The sequence below is a fragment of the Aquarana catesbeiana genome, linkage group LG13 (assembly GCF_042186555.1).
Source record: "Aquarana catesbeiana isolate 2022-GZ linkage group LG13, ASM4218655v1, whole genome shotgun sequence".
NCBI classification, from domain to species: domain Eukaryota; kingdom Metazoa; phylum Chordata; class Amphibia; order Anura; family Ranidae; genus Aquarana; species Aquarana catesbeiana.
In genome coordinates, this window is record NC_133336.1 from 54,218,869 (window position 1) to 54,241,635 (window position 22,767).

At 41.6% G+C, this 22,767-nt stretch overlaps 1 protein-coding gene across 1 annotated transcript in view; it reads left to right on the forward strand.

Moving 5' to 3' along the window:
• The first annotated feature begins 1,677 nt into the window (after nucleotides 1–1,677).
• Nucleotides 1,678–22,767, forward strand: part of LOC141117511 (uncharacterized) — an 82,115-nt gene continuing 61,025 nt past the window's right edge. Inside the window, exon 1 of the mRNA XM_073610409.1 lies at nucleotides 1,678–2,103. Coding sequence (XP_073466510.1) covers nucleotides 1,836–2,103 — 268 coding nt within the window. The 5' untranslated portion in view covers nucleotides 1,678–1,835. The remainder of the gene's footprint in view (nucleotides 2,104–22,767) is intronic.

The window sequence follows — 22,767 nt, forward strand, 5'->3', positions numbered from 1 at the left end:
ATAAATTTTGACTTGATATACAAGCAATGTCTTGATATTCAAGTAGCGTCATGTCACAACTGGGTATAAAAGAGAAAAGAGGCACCTCTAAGTGTAGCAATACGGATATATTTAATGAAGGTACAACATTTAGCAACATATTGCTACGCTTAAAGGCTCCTCTCTTCTTATTAATACTCTGTAGCTCCTGCTGGTTTTAGCTTCTAATAACCTTGTGGAGGCTTCCATTTGTAGATGGACATTTTATGGGTGCACAACCTGGTCACATTGCTATAATCTTTTTATATGGACTATAAGCTGAAGGACTTATTAATAAATGGTTGCGGAACGAATCTTTTGAGTTTCCATTATTTCTTATGGGGAAATTAGTTTTGATATACAAGTGTTTTGGATTACAAACATGTTTCTGGAACGAATTACGCTCGTAATCCAAGGTTTTACTGTACTAAATACTATTATAACAAATACACAGTTACCAGAATACAATAGCTGTTATTATAATGTTCCTTTAAATAGCATTTTCTAAGAAGTATCAAAAGAAAAAGCATGACCACAAGATGTAGTAGATGATTTATAAGGCCTCATACACACGGACGTTTTAACAGCGTTTTTTTTTTTTAGCTTTTTTTGCTGCTTAAGAATGCCACTCCATGTTATTCAATGGGCTCATACACACCATGGCGGTTTTTGAGCTGTAACAGGCATGGTCTTTTTTAAGCTCCAAAAAAACCAAGGACCAGCGCGTTCTGAGGCTCCAGCGCTAGAGCTGTTTTGACGCCGACGCCGGAAAAAGCTCAAAACCGCGCATTATCGCTGTACCGACGTTTTTTTAGCGTCAGCGTTTTTAAAGTGGAGGGCCACCCTAAAATAAAAAACAGCATTAAAATTCTTTAAAAAATTAAAAAAAAACCATTTGAAAAAAAAAAATTTAACTTATCTGAAACCCCTGTTCCTAGGCAGTCTTCCTAATCTGCCTCTTGCTATTCCGCGGCGCTTCCTCCTCTTCGGCGAGTGGCCCCGTTGCCTTCTGGGAACTGTGTGTGTTCCAGGAAACAACGGGGCCATTCACAAAGCGTCGCGCGACTCAAGGCTCCACTGCCTGTTTCCCTTAGTTAGGTTGGAGGCACCGGCGGCCGATCCGATGGATGGATCGGCCTGGGGGGGGGGGGGGGGGGGGGCGACATCGCGGGCTCGCTGGACAGGTAAGTGTCCTTATTAAAAGTCAGCAGCTACAGTGTTTGTAGCTGCTGACGTTTAAAAAAAAAAAATCGCGGACGGAACCCCCCTTTAAGCTGTAAAAATGTTTATGTGGGTAATTTGGGAGTGGAAAATAGCAGAGGGATTTAAAAAAAAAAAAACGCGGCTTAGCGTTAACGCTTACAAACGACGTTAACCGCGCACTGACAGCAAATCAAAACGCTAATAAAATCGCGTTTTTAACACCGCTTTTTTTCCAGGCATTGTTACTAGCTTTACAGCCCGTTTTTTTTTTAAACGTCTGTGTGTATGAGACCTAGTAGTGGATAGGTAAAGGTGACCTTTGAAATTAAAACAAAAGTGCTGCAATAAGTGCATCTTATTCAATAGACTTCCTTATGTGTAATAAAAAATTCCCTTATTATGGACTATTATATGGGAAGGTGTGTCTCTCCCCCTGGCAATGGCCTTGTTGTTTGTTACTGTTTTAAAAGCACACAGTTCATTCGGAGATGCTGCAATAATAAAAGTCCAATGAAAGTGCAGAGAGCAGAGGCTGGAGTTCCCCTCCACAGTCTACTAAGCCACATCCTCTTCTGGAGTCTCAGTATTCACAGGCAGCCGGGCAGACAGCAAGTATGAAAAACGTGGTGAAAGGATTGAAGAAGCGCTTCACAAAGAAATCTAAAAACAAACATGTTTCTCCAACTGAGAAAGTTCATCTTTTACCTGGAACAGATAAGCAAGAGCAAAAAAACACAAAAAGAGTAAAAAATGAAGCCATAGACAATCCAAGACTGAAAGATGTAGCAGAAAAAGTTACCAGCGTACTCCAAACATTATATAAATTGAAAAGAAAAGGGGATATTATTTCGGACACAGAACCTGAACAGTGGAAAGACACAGGTAAGAAAGGAATGATCCCAAGATGAAGTTATCATTCATTGACCTTTTTTTTTTTTTTTTTGTGGCAAACACTTAGCGCATGCTACTTTCCTGAGTGGCAGTAATATATAATAATCTAATGTGAAGATAGTTAGAATTTAAAGGGTCAGTCCACCCAAAACTGATATTTCAATGTTTGCTAGAGGCTGAGGAGTTAAGACATTTGGCAGCTTCTTTCTACCTCTCAGGGAATTCTATTGGGAAAATCCATGGGCTGCATTCTTGGGTTTGCATTATGGCCGTTATGAGGGTTTTCCACTCTGCCTGCTGGGCGTTAAACTCATTTTATATTGTGGAAAATGAAACTGTAGGAGCTGAAACACACAAAGGCGGGCAGGATTACACAAAGCTTCCAGGTGGACGGGAACAAAGTCGGAAATTATAGCAGGGAGATCTGGTTGTTGGTGTATCCAAGACGCATTGGGGGTTATTTACTAAAGGAGAATCCACTTTGCACTGCAAGTGCACTTGGAAGTAAAGTCGTTGTAGATCCGAGGGGGACATGCGAGGAAAATAAAAAACAGCATTTTAGCTTGCACATGATTGGATGATAAAATCAGCAGAGCTTCCACTCATTTCAGATCTACCCCTTAGATTTAGAGCGACTGCACTTCCAAGTGCACTTGCAGTGCAAAGTAGATTTGCCTTTCATAAATAACCCCCATAATAAGCAAAGGATCACCTCACTTTTAAATAAAATATCCTTTTTGCCAATGGACTAAGCCTTTAACCACTTAACAAGTTAAAAACAGTTTTTTTTTGCTAGAAAATTACTTAGAACCCCCAAACATTATACATTTTTTTTCTAACACCCTAGAGAATAAAATGGCAGTCGTTGCAAAACTTTCGGTCACACCATAATTGCCTAGCGGTCTTATAAGCGCACTTTTTTGGGAAAAAATACACTTTTTTGAATTAAAAAATAAGACAACAGTAAAGTTATCCCAATTTTTTTATATTGTGAAAGATAAAATTGATACCCAACATGTCACGCTTCAAAATTGCGCCCGCTCGTGGAATGGCGACAAACTTTTACTCTTAAATATCTCCATAGGCGACGTTTTAAAAATTCTACAGGTTGCTTGTTTTGAGGTACAGAGGAGGTCTAGAGCTAGAATTATTGCTTTCGCTCTACCGATCGCAGCGATACCTCACATGTGTGGTTTGAACACCGTTTTCATATGCGGGCGCTACTCACGTATGCGTCCGCTTCTGCACGTGAGCTCGGCGTTTAAACATTTTTTTTTTCCTTATTTATTTTACCTTTTATTTTTTATTTTTACACTGTTCCTTAAAAAAAAAATCTGTCACTTTTATTCCTATTACAATAAATGTTAACATCCCTTGTAATAGAAAAAAAGCATGACAGGAGTCAAAAAGACCTCAGATCTCATATTTACACTAAAATGCAATAAAAAAAAAATAAAAATTGTCATTTAAAAAAAAATAAAAAAATGGCCCTTTTAGGAGCTATGGGCGGAAGTGACGTTTTGACGTCACTTCTACCTTGCAATGGTATGGAGATGGGTGGGGGGCATCTTCCCCTCACTCGTCTCCATGCCAAGGAAGGCACAACATCCGATCGCCTCCGCCGCTGCCGATGGCTCCGATAAGCGTGGCGAATCCGCCGCAGAGACCACTTTTATCTGAAAGCGGACTGCCGGCCGAAGAAGAGGATACCGGGGTTATGGCAGCTAGCTGCTGCCATAACAACGATATTCCTCTTCAAAGTCAGGACGTATATCGGCATGCGGTGGTCCGTAAGTGGTTAATTATAGAATACTACTACTATGTATATTATTCCTTTTTTTTTAATTATTATTTTTTCAGCTATAGTAATAAACACATATTTGTGACCAGAGCAGTTACTGTGTACTGCATTGACCACTTCAATACAGGAACCACTCATGTGGTCACAAATACCACACATACCACATATAGCTAAATTGTAGGAAATTTCCCAATAAGGGAACTACGAAGGGGATTTTACTGGTACCACAGGAAGACACATAAAATTGAGGGCCAGTTCACACCATAGAAGTCAGGATGCGTTCCAGATGCTTTTCTGTATGTGCGTTTTTGAAGTGTTTTTGGTGCAATTTTAAAGCCGTCCATTCCCCCCCCCCCCTTTTTTTTTTCTTAACTAGCACGGAACTGCATGTGGTGTGAACTGGCCAGTTCACACCACATGCAGTCAAATACGTTTTTTTTTTCTGCATCAAAAACGCATGGAAAGTAGGTTATATGGTTTTCAATGGCATATTTCACACCAGTGCTTGCAGTTCCAGTGCGTTCCAGTTCCAGAAAAAAAAGGAGAACATGCTGCATTTTTTCTGCACTGGACTGTACTGGAGCGCTGTAAAGCGCATCAAAAAAAGAGGGGGGGGAGCACTGGACTGCATCAAAAATTCACCAAAAACGCATCAAAAACCCACATGTAGAAAAGCATTTGGAACGCATCTGGACTGCGTTTATATGGTGTGAACTGGCCTGGAATTCTTTTTTTACGAAATGTTAAAAGAAGATGGTATTAAAATTGAGGGATCACATGTTGTCCCATAAAACAATTGCTTCTTCCAAACAAAAAAGAATTTGTAAAGCTGTATGCATCTATCTTCATAACAAGTTCATATATAGGTCAACGCATTTCACAAAAAAATGCGCTTTCATTTTCTTTCCACATTTTCCAAGAACTTTTGGAAAAAAAATGATCAAAATGTTCGATGTTCAAAAGACTCATTATGCCTCATAGAATATACGTTGGGGTGTTTGCTTTCCAAAATGGTCATTTTGTGGGCATTTCCATTGTCCTGGTGCTCCATGGCCTTCAAAAGTGTGATAGGTCGTCATGACATTAAATGGGTAATTTATGCTACTAGAATGCCTGAAGGTGCTACTTGGATGTTGGGCCTCTGCATGTGGCCAAAATCTCACACATGTGGTATCGCCATACTTAAGAGGAGTAGCAGAATGTGTTTTGGGGTGTAATTGCAAGTATGCCTATGCAGTGCGTGAGAAATAACTTGTAAATATGTACATTTTCAGAAAAAAATTTATATACAGCATTTCTTCATTTTTCAAAGCATTGTGGGAAAAAAATTGCAACTTCAAAAAATTCACTATGCCGCCTACTAAATACCTTGGGATATTCGTACTGTCCTGACATTTAGGGCCTCAAAAAAAGGCAGTCAGTACATCACGATTGATCAATTTTCAATGATACGTAGCATAGCCTGTAGACTCTATAACTTTCACACAAATCAATTATTATACACTTATCAGGATTTTTTTTTACCAAAGACATGTAGAAGAATACATTCTGGCCTAAATATATGACAAAATTTGATTTTATTGGATTTCTTTTTTCTAAAAAGTAGAAAATATTGTTTTTTGTTTTTTTTTAACTGTCGCTCTTTTTTCGCTTATATCGCAAAAAAGAAAAAACCCAGTGGTGAATAAATACCACCAAAAGAAAGCTCTTTTTGTGTGAACAAAATGATAAAAATGTAATTTAGGTACAATGTAGCATGATTGAGTAATTGTCATTCAAAGTGCTAGAGGACTGAAAGCTGAAAATTGGTCTGGGAAGGAAGGGGATGACAATGTCCAGTACTGAAGTGGCCATAGATAGGTAGGATTTCAAACAAAAAATCTTAGCAAAGTATGTTCTAAATTCATGTGTTTTTCCAATAATTAGTGGGTTAAATCAAAGTTCATTTTCAACCACAGTGATGAGAACATTAGAACAAGCAGGATGGAAAATATTTCTCAAATGAGTGCATTTTTTTTTTAATCAAAACTTTTTTATTTGTTGATGCAGCAAATATTTATACAAATGTATAGCAAACATTGACAAGACCGAAAACAGTTACAATCTGTCAAAGATATAATATACATATCTTCAAGTATGAACATATATGTTACAATGCACCAAACCATAGCTGTTAAATCAAACTTTTAGCACTTGGTTGGACAATCGTTAAATCAGTATACAACCCTTTTCTTTCTTTTTGCTATCGAATTTTGATAAACCAAGTATCTAACATAACAGAACTAAAACACATAGCTGTTTTCTCTCCCCTTCTCCATTTACTCTCAGTATTTTTAGAATCGCAATAGCCTATCCATTACTAACTGTTGGGGGGCAAGAGTAGGATCATCTCTAGCCATGGCTGCCAGATGGGTTCAAATTTTGACACGGCATTCCTGTGGCGATAAGCCAGTTGTTCCCTAATAAGGAGTGAGTTTACATACGCTATTCATTGTTTCCCGGTAGGTACGGTAGGTGCCATCCAGTGTCTAGCCTTAAGCTTTCTAGCTAGATACAGTAGTCTAATAATCATAATGTACATTCCCCTCTGGTACATTTCCTTGTCAATCGCTCCCAAGAGGCATACCAGAGGGGTGGAGGGCACCGTTACCTGTGCTAACCGGGAGATACTCTGTGTGACCTCAGTCCAATACCAGTTGAGTTTTGGGCATCTCCATAGCATGTGAATGAAATCAGCTTGTTGTGTTTTACATTTTGGACATAGGGGAGAGTCCCTCAGGCCCCATGCATGCAGTTTCTCAGGCGTCCGGTTCTGTGCACGATAAATAGCTGCGACAGCCTATGGTAGGCCGAGATGGAAACCATAGGGGTCGATTCCAATGCCATGTCCCACTAATCACCATCAATCTCTCCAATGTCAAGGATCCATTTAGCCCTACATTTCAAAGAGGCATGGTCCTGGATGGAGGACAACAGTACTGAGTATATTTTAGAAATCTGCCCCTTCCTGGCATCCGCTTGAAGTAGCTTCATCAAGAGCGGGAATGAGGCCACGGTCAGGGAGATTGTCTGTCCCTGTGCCTGCAAGGCGTGTTGGAGTTGGAGATATTGATAAAAACATCTAGTGGGAAGTGTAAATTCTGTGCAAAGTTATGCAAAAGATTTCAGTACATTCCCTGTTTATAGCTGTGGAAAGAACCATATCCCCTTGCCATAGGGCGAATCCCTCCAGTTTATTCAGTTCTGGGTATCTTGGATTATTCCACAGAGGGTTTGAATCCCAAGGGGCTCCTGACCTTCAGTGCCTCTCGTGGTTGCCCCCCACACTTTTCTAAGGAGGCCCGCAGTTGGGCAAGTCAGGGGAAAGCTGGGTAGATCCATTTCCAAATGAGAGCCGGCCTTCAAATCAGGGTTGGCCCGAGTTACCAATCGTATAAATTGGATCATCTAAGGCCTCCTCTCTTCCCCACCCAGTGACCTGCTGCATTTGGGAGGCCAAGAAATATAATTTAGGATGGGGTACAGCCAGACCCCTCCTGTCCTTACCATATTGTAGGGTATTCAAACTGATCCTAGCCCCTTTCCTTTCCTTTCCTTTAGATAGCTAGAGGTGTCCGGAGTCATCACCACATCCAGATACCTAAATAAAATTGGCTATGGCAATTTGTCCAGCCTCCTGGGGCAGGGGATTGGTCATGGGATCAAGGGGCATAAGGATGGATTTAGACCAGTTTATTGAGAAGCCCGAGAAGTTGTGCCAAACTTGGTTATAAGCGCCATTATCTTTATGGCCTCTGTGAAATCCCATGAGATCAGGTGTACTACAGATTAGTGTGGCTAGTGGTTCCACCGCAAGGGCAAACAACAGGGGCGACAACGGGCACCCCTGATGAGTGCCCCTATGTAATGATAACAGCAGGGAGAGGGTATTGTTAATGCAGCGTCTTGCTCTGGGGGGCGAATAGAGAACCTTCACCCAGTAAATGAACTGGTCACCCAGACCAAAGCGAGCTAGGATCTCCCAGGGGTAGTGCCACTCCACACTATCGAACGCCTTATCGGCATCTAGGGATAGTACGGCTCTCCCCCCAGGATTATCCACTAGAGTTTGTAAGTTTAGAAAAAGGTGTCTAATATTGTTGGCCTTGGATCTGGTGGGTATAAACCCGGATTGATCTCTATGCACTAGTCCCCCGATTACTTTGGTAGTCTATTCTCCAATACTCGGGCCAGGATTTTGACATCTAAGTTCAGGAGAGAGATGGGGCAGTATGAATCTGGTAGGAGCTTGTCCTTCCTCGGTTTGGGTATCATCACTATGATGGCTTCCTGCATGCTATTCGTAAGACATCCCCTCTCCGTAGCCTCAACAAAAGCCTGTAGAAGCGGCGGAAGAAGGATATTGCCATATCGCGAGTAAACCTCTGCAGGGAGACCATCCAATCCTGGAGATTTATGTTTCTTAGCTCCCTGCAAGGCCTCTGTCAAGTCCCCAATAGTTATCGGAGAACTCAGCATGACCCTGTCAGCCTCCGAGACTTGAGGGAGGTATAGTCCTGTAAGAATGACTCCAGTTCCGAAGAGCTAGCATTATTTTTGGGGAGGAGTCGAGACTCTCAGTATATCAGAATTGAGAGTGTGACTTTCCCCTGTCCCTGACTTAATGGCCAGAATGGAGATTGTGTCTCTCTGTTCCCTGGCCACCAAGGCAAGGAGATGGCCCGTATTCTCACCCTCCTCATAATACTCCTGTTGTAGGAAAAATCTCCTCTTTTCAGTTGCAGATAGCACAACAGAATAATACAGTGATTGGGCTTCGGTCCATGCCTCTCTAGTTGCTTGGGTATGGTCGGTGACCATTGCTTGCTCTCTAGCTTGTAATTCATCCCGTATTCTGGTTTTCCATTCTCCTGACCTCCTCTTAACACCCATTATCCCTTGAATGAGACATCCCCTCAGAATAGCCTTGAAGGTGTCCCAAACAACAGCAGCCCTCGCGGAGCCCCTGTTGAAGTGGAGGAACTCCCCCAAGGCATTAGGAATCCCATCCGGAGACGGCAACGGTGTCAACCAGAAAGGATTAATCCTCCAAAGGGGTCTAGTTTCCTGGGCCTTGATATCTATCCTTACCCAAAAGGGAGAGTGGTCAAAGAGTAGATGGGGCTCATATGCTGCACACAGTACCATCTGCATAAGGAGCACATTTCCTAGAACCAGGTCTATGCGTGAAAGGCCTCCATTTGAGGCTGAGTGACACGAGTAACATTTGGCCGTTGGATGTCTCTCCCGCCACACGTCCCTCAGACCCAGATCAGATAATAAGGATGCAAATATGCTTTTACCAGTAGCATGGTTTACAAATCTGGAAGTTAGGGATAGTCTGTCTAAGTGTGGGTCTATAACATTATTGAAGTCCCCCAGGGCTAGGACCGGTACATTGGGGTATAGAGCCATAAACTGGGCTAGTTTTTTGAGAGGGTCCGAGGAGAAAGGGGGGGGGGGGGGACATACATGGCAGGAATAATACATATAAATTCATTAAGCTTGCATAGTAAACAAAAATCTGCCCTCCCCATCAATTTGCTGCAAACATTCAAAGGACACCATCCCAGAGACCAGTACACTAACTCCTCTCGAGTAAGAGGAGTGCACTGAATGAAACTGGGAGGGATATTTGTGTGACCGCAGCAGACGGACCGAGTCAGGTCTCAGATGCATCTCCTGGAGACAGATCAACTGGGGTTGCATCCTGGAAAAATACTTAACCATTGCACTCCTCTTGGTTTTGTCCCCCATTCTCCTTATGTTCCATGAGAGGAGCATTAGCCTTTTAACACCACTATTCTCCATAATAAATCAGGTATATTGAATGTAGAGCAAAGGGCCAAGGGCCCAACTGTTATACAAGGTATTATCATCATGGCATTTGAGGTAAACAGTAATTGCATTTGTACGTAGTATGAATCCCAACATACCCATCCCATCACAGACACAAATCTTAACTACATATGCCATCTTGTGGATGTTATGGGTAGTAGCAGCAGTAGATAGTCACATAAATGTCCCACCTGTAGGGAGGAGAGGGTTATACTCAGAGAAGAAAAAAGAGAACGTGCATAATTAAAGTTAGCAAAGTGTCTGGCCAACTGGGCCGCACAGAACCAAAGTAATCCCCAACAGGAAGGAGGGTACAGTCCTTGCAGGACTATTTGCAGGGGGCTCTTGTGTAGCCCTGGGGGCATGAAGTCTTTTCAAACTTTGCACTTGTAAAAGAAACATCAGTACATACCTGGCACCAGGGCACAAATGTGTAAAGGTGACGTGCAAGGGGGAAACAAAGTAGGGGAAACCATCCCCGCCGTGGTAGAAAATCGCAACAAGGCACCATTGGTTCAAAGATTAGAAGAGGTACCAGAATATTTTGCCTACGCAGGATGTTGTGCTAGGGCTCGCTCCTCTCTATCTAGCCAGTGCATAGCTGCAGAAGGGTTTTCAAAGAAATGCAAGGTACCGTTGGCAATCCTTTCAGCTTTGCAGGAGACAACATGAAATATTGAACATTAAGGGCCCTCAGCCTTTTCTTGATATCAATGAATTTGGATCTGTGTCGTTGCACCACCGCGGAGAAATCCGGAAATAGTGATACCTTGGTGTTTTCCACCTTTAAGATTCCAGCCGTCCTAGCTTTATTCAGGATGGCATGACAGTCCTTGTAATTCAGGAGGCAAAATAGGAAGGGACACGGTGGCGGACCCCTGTTGTGGTGGCCGTGAGGGGACACGGTGGGACCTTTCCACTGCAAACATAGAACAGAATGCATCATTGCCAAAGGTGTCTGTTAGCGAGGCCTCAATGAAGGCCACTGGATTTTTACCCTCTGCTTTTTCAGGAATGCCCACCGCCGCACCTTGTTTCTGCGCAGACGGTTCACCATGTCCTCCAAGCAGGCTGCATTAGCAGGGGCCACAGAATGTACATGTCTGACATCTCTCTGAAGGGGCTGCCATTCGTCTTCCAAGGTACTCAATCGGCTTTCTAGGGCAGATGTGCACCCCCCGCAGTTTCTGCATGTCATGCCTTATGAGAGAGACCTCCACTTTCATGCCCTTTACTTCCCCAGTCAATACTGCAATAGAGGAGCTGCATAATGTAACTGCAGCGAGGATATCTCTCAATGTGGGTTCAGGGTCAGAGCTATGTTGCTGTGATATGGCGGCCATATTGGTATCAGGAGGGAGGGTACTCACATTTGTGGCGGCCGAAGCTTCTGCTAGTTGTGGAGGAATACCATCCAGCGATCCCATAGCTTCCTTCATAAGCATCTCATCCGGGTCAGGCATCAGAAGTGGTAGAGGATCTTTTTGGGACAGATTCCTGCTGAAGAGGTGTTGAGCTGCCTCCTTTGCTGTGCGGGGCGGCAGGCTGCCATCATGGCCGTGGGTGTCTGGAGCCCCTTGTGGAGCTGGTCCACGTCTGGACATCGTGGGACTGAAAATATCCTCCGTCGGGGATAGCAGGTAAGTAGCGGGAGTCAATGCCCTTTATCCCGGGTCTCGGCGAGACAGGATGGCGGTGCTGTCCAGATGATTTGCAGGATTCTCGGCGGAGCTAGGTGCTGCAAGTCCTACTCTATGCAGTGCGTGGCCACGCCCCCCAAATGAATGCATTTTTAACAATGTATGTAGTTTTTGTTCTGTAAAGCCCATTCATTCCAAAATCAAATGTTAAAAGCAAACACAATCTTTTGAATGACATTTGAATGTTCTGAGATTTTTAGGACAAATTTTCTTAAGACTTTTTATTTATCCATCTCTGGCCAGCGTAACACATGTTGCAGTGCCACAAGCAGCAGGTTTTTTATTTATTCATACAGTCTACTCTAATTTACTCAACTTTGATGAGACACTTTACTGTAGTCTACTCTACTTTGATGATACAGTGTACTCTAGTCTACTCTACTTTGATGAGGAAGTCCACTGTAGCCTAACCTCTATTGATGACACAGCCTACCCAAGCTTATTCCACTTTGATTAGATAGTCTACTCCAACCTACTCTCTATTGATGATACAGTCTACTCGGGTCTATTCTATGGTAGTGAGATTGTCTACTCTACTTTGATGTGACAGTCTACTCTAGTCTACTCTACTTTGATGAGAGTTTAGTCTAGTCCACTCTACTTTGATGAGACAGTTTACTCTAGCCTATTCTACTTTGATGAGACAGTCTACTCTAGCCTATTCTACTTTGATGAGACAGCCTACTCTACTCAACTCTACTTTAATGAGACAGCCTACTCTAGCCTATTGTACTTTGATGAGACAGTCTACTCTAATCAACTGTACTTTAATTAGATAGTCTACTCTAGTCTAGTCAATCCTATTCTACTGTAATAAGATCTACTTTGATGAGACAGTCTACTCTTGTCTACTCTACTTTGATGAGACAATCTACCCTACCCTATTCTACTTTTCTGAAACTCTACTTTAGTCTACTCTACTTTGATGACACAGTTTACTCTAGCCTATTCTACTTTGATGAGACAGCATACTCTAGTCAACTCTACTTTAATGAGACAGCCTACTCTAGCCTATTCTACTTTGATGAGACAGACTACTCTAGTCAACTCTACTTTAATGAGATAGTCTACTCTAGTCTACTAAAGCCTATTCTACTGTAATAACTGTAATGGTCTACTCTACTTTGATGAGACAGTTTACTCTAGTCTACTCTACTTTGATGAGACAGTTTACTCTAGCCTATTCTACTTTGATGAGGCAGCCTACTCTAGTCAACTCTACTTTAATGAGACAGCCTACTCTAGCCTATTTTACTTTGATGAGACAGTCTACTCTAGTCAACTCTACTTTAATTAGATAGTCTACTCTAGTCTAGTCAATCCTATTCTACTGTAATAAGATCTACTTTGATGAGACAGTCTACTCTAGTCTACTCTACTTTGATGAGACAGTCTACTCTAGCCTATTCTACTTTGATGAGACAGCATACTCTAGTCAACTCTACTTTAATGAGACAGCCTACTCTAGCCTATTCTACTTTGATGAGACAGACTACTCTAGTCAACTCTACTTTAATGAGATAGTCTACTCTAGTCTAGTCAATCCTATTCTACTCTAATAAGATCTACTTTGATGAGACAGTCTACTCTAGTCTACTCTACTTTGATGAGACACTCTACCCTACCCTATTCTACTTTTCTGAAACTCTACTTTAGTCTACTCTACTTTGATGAGACAGTCTACTCTAGCCTATTCTACTTTGATGAGACAGTAAAGTATAGTTGACTAGAGTAGACTGTCTCATCAAAGTAGAATAGGCTAGAGTATGCTGTCTCATTAAAGTAAAGTTGACTATAGTAGGCTGTCCAGGGGCTTTTTTTTCAGGGGGAACTTGGTGGAACTCAGTTCCACCACCTCTGGCTCAGACCCTTTGGTGCCTGCTCAACACAATCACTTGTAAACACAAAAGTCTGGTTTCTGTGTTTACAAGTGACAGCTCTACACTCTGTATGTAATGCAATCCTGGTATTTAATGCCCCTTTAAGACCCTCCTACTGTTTTCGTGAAATTTGACTGAACACACCCACTATTTGATATGACTTGGAGGGTGTGTGTAGGGGGAGGGGTTTTGTGGGGCCGTGGTTAAGTTCCAGCACCTAATGTTTGAGAAAAAAAGCCCAGAGGCTGTCTCATTAAAGTAGAGTTGACTAGAGTAGGCTGCCTCATCAAAGTAGAATAGCCACTTTAAGACCAGCCTCGTTTTGGATTTTAGGTGTTTACAAGTTTAAAACAGGTTTTTTTGCTAGAAAATTACTTAGAACCCCCAAACATTATATATTGTTTTTTTTCTAACACCCTAGAGAATAAAATAGCGGTCATTGCAATACTTTTTTTTGCACCGTATTTGCGCAGCGGTCTTCTAAGCGCACTTTTTTTGGAAAAAATTCACTTTTTTGATTAAAAAAATAAGACAACAGTAAAGTTAGCCCAATTTTTTTTTATATTGTGAAATATAATGTTACGCCAAGTAAATTGATACCCATCATGTCACGCTTCAAAATTGCGCCCGCTCGTGGAATGGTGTCAAACTTTTACCCTTAAAAATCTCCATAGGTGACGTTTAAAAAATTCTATAGATTGCATGTTTTGCGTTACAGAGGAGGTCTAGGGCTAGAATTATTGCTCCCGCTCTACCGGTCGCGGCGATACCTCGCATGTGTGGTTTGACCACCGTTTTCATATGCGGGCGCTACTCACGTATGCGTTCGCTTCTGCGCGCGAGCTCGTCGGGACAGGGCGCTTTAAAAAATTTTTTTTTTTTTTATTATTTATTTTACTTTATTTTATTTATTTTTTCACTGTTTTTTTAAAAAAAAAAAAATTGGATCCCTTTTATTCCTATTAAAAGGAATGTAAACATCCCTTGTAATAGAAAAAAGCATGACAGGTCCTCTTAAATATGAGATCTGGGGTCAAAAAGTCCTCATATCTCATATTTAGACTAAAATGCAAAAAAAAAAAAAGAAAGAAAAAAAAAAAGTCGTTTAAAAAAATGACACAAGAAAAAATGTGCCTTTAAGAGAAGTGGGCGGAGCTGATGTAATGACGTCGCTCCGGCCGTCCTATGGTATGGAGACGGGTGGGGGCCATCTTAGCCTCACTCGTCTCCATACTGAGGAAGGGAAAGGACCCGATCGCCTCCGCCGCTACCGACGGCTCCGGTAAGCGGCGGAGGGTGCGGAAGAGTGGCGGGAGGGGGGGTGGCACCTCTCCCGCCGCCGATAACGGTGATCTCGCGGCGAACCCACCACAGAGACCACCATTATCGTGTACAGAACTGACGGCCCTAAAGATGGATACCTCGGTTGTGGCAGCAGCTGCTGCTGTTACCGAGATATCCATCTTCAAAAAAATGACGTATATATAAAGTGGCCGGTCGGTAAGTGGATAGGCTAGAGTAAACTGTCTCATCAAAGTAGAGTAGACTAGAGTAAACTGTCTCATCAAAGTAGAGTAGACCATTACAGTTATTACAGTAGAATAGGCTTTAGTAGACTAGAGTAGACTATCTCATTAAAGTAGAGTTGACTAGAGTAGTCTGTCTCATCAAAGTAGAATAGGCTAGAGTAGGCTGTCTCATTAAAGTAGGGTTGAGTAGAGTAAATGAGATAGTCTACTCTAGTCTACTCAAGCCTATTCTACTGTAATAAGATCTATGCTACTTTGATGAGACAGTCTACTCTAGTCTAGTCTACTTTGTTAAGAGTCAAGTCTAGTCCAAACTACTTTGATGAGACAGTCTAGTCTAGCCTATTTTTCTTTAATGAGACAGTTTACTCCAGCCTACTCTAATTTGAGACAGTCTATCCTAACCTATTCAAGTTTAATGAGACAGTCTAATCTATCCTACTATTCTTTGATGAGACACTCTACCCTACCCTATTCTACTTTTGTGAAACAGTCTACTCTAATTTATGACACAGGCAAGACTTTAATTCCTCAAAGGAAACAGCCTTACCAAAATTGATGCATCTATGTCCTGCATCATGGGCTGGCTTTAAGGGTAGAAAAGAAACTAATTGTATTTGTATTATTTTAGAGACTAAATATGAATGTGTTCATCATAATGTGTTTGGACATTATGAGGAACAGAAACATCCAAGTTCTGTTATGATAATATGTAGCCATTAGGCGGAACATGCTCAGAGAGAGGTTGGGGGGGGGGGGGGGGTCCAGGTTTAAGAAGAAAAAGTAACCCTGAGTCAACATCTGGGTGTCTGGTTAAATGATGCCAAGCTTGCTAAAGAAATTATGTACTGACTCATAAGGAGACACAGCTGCAGAATGTAAAGGCGAGATTTTCTGTTTTATGAAGACAGCTCTGATTTATGTTGATAAACTCTGAGGAATTGACAACAGCTCAAAAGACACTACCAGGAAGTGGTATGGCATATGTCAGAATAGTAGTTCTGCCAGACTAGGTCTGGTTGAGGAGGGTGACCTAATGGAACATTGCTAGTGCTTCTCTTAGGCCCACTGTACTCTATGGGTAATGTTAAGACACCTGTGTTACCTGAATATGTAATGGTCTGGCAGCCCACCTTGATGCACCAAAACAGACATACCCTTTTTTCCTTCAATGCATGTATAACTTCTTCTAGGCCATCCATTTGTTTACTAATTGTGTAAAAAGAGTTAACACTGATGGTCGTGAAGATATAGTTCTCGTTATATGGTAACTCCCCTAGAAGATTGAGGTGGGGTTTTTATCTATTAAGTGTCATAGAATAAAAATAGCTATATTAGATAATTTTATTGTTTTATTATTATTGATTGTCACAGCCTTTTGCAAACACCATAGATTTATATATTTTTATATTAATATATTTTGACATTATTTATTTCTTTGTAGTGAGATGGTTTTTATACAAACAGGTTACATATTAATTATAAAATGGATTAATCTTTTATTAATATCTTTAATGCGGCATTAGGTTTTGGATTTTTCAAGTGTGTGAATATCAGGGGGATATTACGTTTGCCACAGCTGATCACCTTAGTAAAATTTCAAAAGAGCACAGGTATAATATAACAAATTTTGCTTTCCACGAGATCTGTTAACATTTGTATACCTATCCTAATCTGATCTTAATTTGGTAAATATAAGTTAATAAAAGTATATTTTTTTCCGTAAATGGACACTGACTAAAGATCTTCCATCTCTACTTCTCCAACTGTTCAAAACTTGATGAGGTAAAGATTTATGAATTGCTATAGAGACCCCCCCCTAGATTTAGAATAGGAAAAAGAATCATGATACCATGTTGGATAATATATGTTTTGTATATGGTTTGAGCGAAAAATCCATCTCCTGGAAAAAGACAACACTGACCTTTTGTTTATAAAGAGAATACAGAATTTGCGATCTCTTGATGGGGAATTTAATCCTCTAGCGTTAAAAGAACAGATCTTGACTGAATCCATAAATCAGGAAAAGAAAAAAAAAAAGAAAAAAATTTGATTTAATCAACACTTACACAAAAAAAAAGAAAACAGCCTAAATGACTCTTTTGAGTCTTAGCTTACTTTAGTAAGATCCCTATGTTAGAGATATAAAGGGACCTCCTTTAAATAAGTCGCGCATTGCACCAGGTATATTTATACACATTGAAATATATGTTACTCCGTTCCTCACCTTCGTCTTATTCATTTGATCATATAAGGGGGAGCCAGAGAGGAAAGGGGGAGAGGAGCCGTGAAGATCTCAAGGGAGCCCACTGCTGGGAGGGGAAGGGGAAAGGGAAGAAAGAGGGGGAAAAAAAGAAAAGAAGAAAAAAAGTGAAAAGGGGGCAGTAAAAAAAAGGGGGTATTCCCCTCATGACTACCCCAGGGTGAATTCAAATATCCATGGTAAATATTGGATGTGCCAAAATCTTTATCAATCATCATGTGCATAGTGTATATATTGTACACACTCTAACCTTCTCCATTTCCAAAGGGGGAATCCTCCCCCCTACAGAGGTGGAAGGGTTTCCCCCAGGAAACCTCTATCTTATTACAAACCCCCCCCCCCCCCCCCCCGAAAAACACATCACTATTGTGTTCAAATATGGTTATACCAAATCAACACTTTTCCTAAAACATCCATAAAATCCCCCCATCGCCCAAAATATATTCAGTGACATCAAGAAAACCCCTCTCTTTGGTGAATAATAAATTGCCCTATTTATAATCTTACAATCTTGCAACACAAACCACATTAATCCCTGCGTTGTAGTATTGGTGGATTTTAAACCTTTGTTATGTCCCAAGTAAAAGGTGTCAAAAAAACAAAAAACTGAAAAAAAAGAAAAAGGAGAGAAAAAAATCCCCCTTATCCCCCCCCCCCCAAGACCCCTGTTTCTATTTTCTAAATCGTCTATGGTGGTAATAGCATATTTAAAACATTAAGCTTGTTCTTTATTTTTTTTTTCAGACTGTATTAATTTCTGTTCAATGATTGATATTCTTGATTCCACAGTGTCCATCCTGCCTTGAGTATTTTCCAGAGATGTTTTCATTAACTGCAGTTCTGTTTTATTTGAAGTTTCTAATCTATATACATAACTGTCCATATCTTCTCTCGTCGGCAAGGCTTGTATATACGGCTGCATGCCCCAAGGCTCTCTCTCTCCATTCTCCCTGTTTCCGTTATATCATGTTGTGTGGTTAATAAGGGGCTACTGCTAGATCGTTCCAACTTTTTATCTGTAGTTGCTAGGGTTGTATTCAAGTCTGTCATATTAGATATTTCCAATTGGTGTTGTGATTGTTGAAAAAACCCTTTATTGTCTGTAGTTTGTGCAGGTAGAGCTTTCAAGGCGTTTTTGGCTGTAGCCCTGTTGACCCCCTCTTTCCCTTCTGTGACTGGGACCCTTTAGGTGGCATAATACTGTTTATCCCCTGATATTGTAAAATGCTTTAACACCTCATCTTGCTTCTTTTTTCCTTCTCCTCTTCCATCTCGTACCACGTCTTCTTCTCCCTGGCTTTGCTGTAGCTTAGACTGTGTGTCCCAAGGCAGGCTTCTCCAGGCTCCAGGCAGCTAATTCTGCCGATCTCCTCCCTTCTAAGTCACCTGTAATGGACTGAGTCTCCCTGGCCATTTGCCGCCTCCACAGGAACCCGCTGTCATTCATAGGGTCCATAGGGTGCCATAGATCCCCGCGGCACCTGCCACAGACAAGGATCTCCTGTATCGCACCTAGCACCGCTCATGTTCCGAAACAATCCAGCAAGTGGTGTCTACAAGCCACGGCAGACCCGGAGGCTCATAAGGGAGATCCGCTTTCCGTTACTCTTTTGGATCTGTGGGTAGGTGGATCAGCGTCTTCCTCATGCTGTCTCCTCTCTCTCTGTACGGCAGCAGGTGATTGTTCTGATCCGTCGTTCACCATATGTCACTGCTGGACTAACTCCTGGTCCGGAAACACACACCACTTTCGGAGATTTGTGGAGGTTAGTTAGGCTGTATACCCGGGCGTGAAGGAGTTACCTCAATGCGCGGCCATCTTGGTCAGTCTCTCCTCCCCCGTTTAGCCATTCTTTTGATGGGAGTAGCATGTTTTTTTACATTTTTGTTGCATTTCTCTGCATATCCCATGCCAGCAAATTCCTTCTTTATTTTTCAACATTTTGTACACTGATTTGACAGTGCATTTTAGAGATGTTTTATCCCATATAAACTTGGGAATATCATCTACCTTTTAGACCTTGCAGTGTAATTTTCAGATCAAAGTACAGTATTTATTTTGAAAACAGATGTCCCACAAATGTAGGCTATAGGATTCAGAATGCAGCGTCTTCCCATCTATTTACCTCAAAATATATTCAACAAAGTCTACTGAGTAAAACAAAACTACAGTACATTAATGTGACTTTTATGTAATGTAGTGAAATGGTGAAACTCAAAGTGAATTTGCATTTTACAGCTTTATTCGCTTTCAAAGCTTTATTGCGACACGTGCAGGGGAAAATGTTAGTGTAATATTAAGAAAAGTTTAGGCTGGGTCAATGAAGACACAAATTAGCATGACAGTGACTTTTTCACAGGATTGCTAAAAATTGGAATGACAGTACTTTCATTTATGTGAGCATTTGCAGTAAATGCAAATTTCATCCAGATCATGCAGCATCTATGTAGCGATCTGGGGAAGCAGACGATCACTTCTAATAGTGATCTTTTGCAGGCTGCAATCAGCCAGTAATAGATCACTATAGCAGGGATCTATTGCTGTAGGGAGAGGCTGGAAAGAGATACAACAGTTCTGCCTGAGCTGCCGTACTGGCTTGGAAGTGTGTAGGCATCTGTGGTGCAGGGCAGCCTAGTTGGCTGCAAGAGGTAATGGGTTTGCAAGTGTATATTCTCATTTTTAATGCCTATTTGATATGTTTATGTGTACATATGTTCAGAGCTGTTTGGCCTCTATATTGTCTCCAGCACCATTTTGGAGAAAAAAAAAAGTAAAAATAAATCAGCGCGAAATGGTAAATAATAAGGGCAGCAGCTGAACACCAGGGTCAAATTTCAAATCCCTCAATAAACACAACAAAACAGAAAGTGCAGCGCTAGTAAATAAGTGGGATGAGAGGACTATAAGCACAATACATTCCACCACAGTGTATGTGTAAACAGTCCAAATATTCGGTCCACAATGATCTTCAAAGTGTGGAAAAATGCATGCTTTATGAAAGCGGTGATTTCAGGAGCCCACCACCACGGTAACAATTGGCCTCTCACCTGATGTAATGGACCCTTAAATTATAGAGGGTCACAAACGCCTTTGTCATAAACCAATGGGTATGCAGCACATCAATCAGGGACCAGGTACAGGAACTCCAATACGACCATCTGATGTAATGGACCCTTAGATTATGAAGGGTCACAAACGCCTTAATCATAAACCAATGGATATGCAGCACATCAATCAAGGACCAGGTACAGGAACTCCAATACTCCAATTCGACCATCACATGTATTCAGATCCATTGTGAGGAGTCAACTCTATAGGGTACGTATAGTCAGTGATGAGTCGAAAAAGATAAGATTGGAGGAGATGTGTCACAAATTATTAGACATGAATTAAGCAAATTACAACAGGAGGAGATGAAGGTAACGCATAGTACTGCCGGGTCGGCTTAAAGGTTCTAGTGCTGTGTTTGCTATTCATCGTAAACCATTACATCCTGTGGCAGAGGATCGTACGGGTTTCTATTCCATTCAAGTCTGTGGCAGAGACTTTTGTTCGTGCTGCGTGCCAGTTGCTAGGTTAGTGAGAGAAACCTTTGTATATGGGTTGTCAACATCACCAAGACAAAACATACATTTTCCAGCCTCCTGGCTTTAAAAATATAATAATCTTTGAGCCTGTCTACACACAGTCTCACCAAGTTTTCTTAGTCAGTTTTGTGACAAACGTAATGCCCACCTGGGCTGCACAGGCTAATGCCTAATTATATTCAGTCTATTAATATCTCCTTGGCGTTGGCCTGGTCAAATTAGATCACCTCTCCTTGATGCTCCCAGTGTCTAGTCACACATGCCACTCCTGCAGCAGCTTGTCTCTAGGGGCTATCCAATCTTATCTTTTTCGACTCATCACTGACTATAGTACCCTATAGAGTTGACTCCTCACAATGGATCTGAATACATGTGATGGTCGAATTGGAGTATTGGAGTTCCTGTACCTGGTCCTTGATTGATGTGCTGCATATCCATTGGTTTATGATTAAGGCGTTTGTGACCCTTCATAATCTAAGGGTCCATTACATCAGATGGTCGTATTGGAGTTCCTGTACCTGGTCCCTGATTGATGTGCTGCATACCCATTGGTTTATGACAAAGGCGTTTGTGACCCTCTATAATTTAAGGGTCCATTACATCAGGTGAGAGGCCAATTGTTACCGTGGTGGTGGGCTCCTGAAATCACCGCTTTCATAAAGCATGCATTTTTCCACACTTTGAAGATCATTGTGGACCGAATATTTGGACTGTTTACACATACACTGTGGTGGAATGTATTGTGCTTATAGTCCTCTCATCCCACTTATTTACTAGCGCTGCACTTTCTGTTTTGTTGTACCATTTTGGAGAAGCCTGGTGTCCTGATAGGACAAGCAAAGCCCTGGAGATTTTGAGTGGATACTTTATATAAGGAAGCCCAGCCACGTTTAGTTGAGAACACGTGTGTGTATGGACTGGGACAGAGACCCCTGCTTGTGAGGGAGAGTTAGGAGAAGATAGGGAGAGTGTTCCGGCCTGTGAGGGATAGCTCAGTGTTACTACGGAGTCCTGTATCAGCAATCCTGGTCAGATGAAAGACTCCTCCTTGCAGATAATAAATCTGGTGTCCTCGCTGTGAGGGAGGGACAAGCAGATCAGATGCCTATATCCATCTGCTGAAGGAATACCGTTGTACCGGGTAATGTGTGTGAATAGCAGCCTCTACAGATACGCATTGTGTGCTTGGGTTTATACTGTGTCAGTCAGTGGAAAGTGACGATAGTGCTGAAAACTACTACAACTACTGCTTACATCAGAAGTGACTGTGCTGTGTATCTATGCCTCCATGCTTGGAGTGAAACTACTTGCGTTACTGCTGTAAATACTCTTTCTACTACCGTCTCTCCGGTAATAAACGTTGCCTGGTTTATAAAGTCAGTACGTGTGATTTCCTCTGTAAGCCGCTACTCCCTACACCCACTTACAAGTGTACTGACATTACTCATGACATCACAAAACCCCTAACGTATACACAATGCAAAAGCATTGCTTTCGCTTCTACAGCACCCTGTTATTGAGTGGTCTGCAGAGACATAGGAAGCTGATCGTTTCAGTTCCTGGGCTCAGTGCTGGACTGGCTGTTGTAGACCCTAGTTGTCATTGACCAAGGCTGTCACTGACATCCGGTGCTAATGCTGGGAAGTTGCAGAAGCCATTGAGAAAGGGTGGCAATTAAAAAAATTACAGACAAATAGCCCCTGTCCATGCACTGTTTTAAAACCGCGCTCAGGACAGAAGTGGTTAATTACCGCAAATGCTTGGGACAACATAATATGTACATCATAGGAATATAAAGTCATGTAATTATAAAGGTAGGTAAACTGAACTTTTGTTTATTTGGAGATTGTCACTATAATAATCAATGAAGACAGTCAATCTCAAGAGACTTAAATAAAATGCTTAGCAGTTTGTCCCATTGTGAGCCTGATAAAGGGGAAAGTCCTCAAAATTCTTCCTAAGCAATGAAATCACAAGACGTGTCCAGCAGCAGGCAGAGATTCAGATGCCGGTAGCC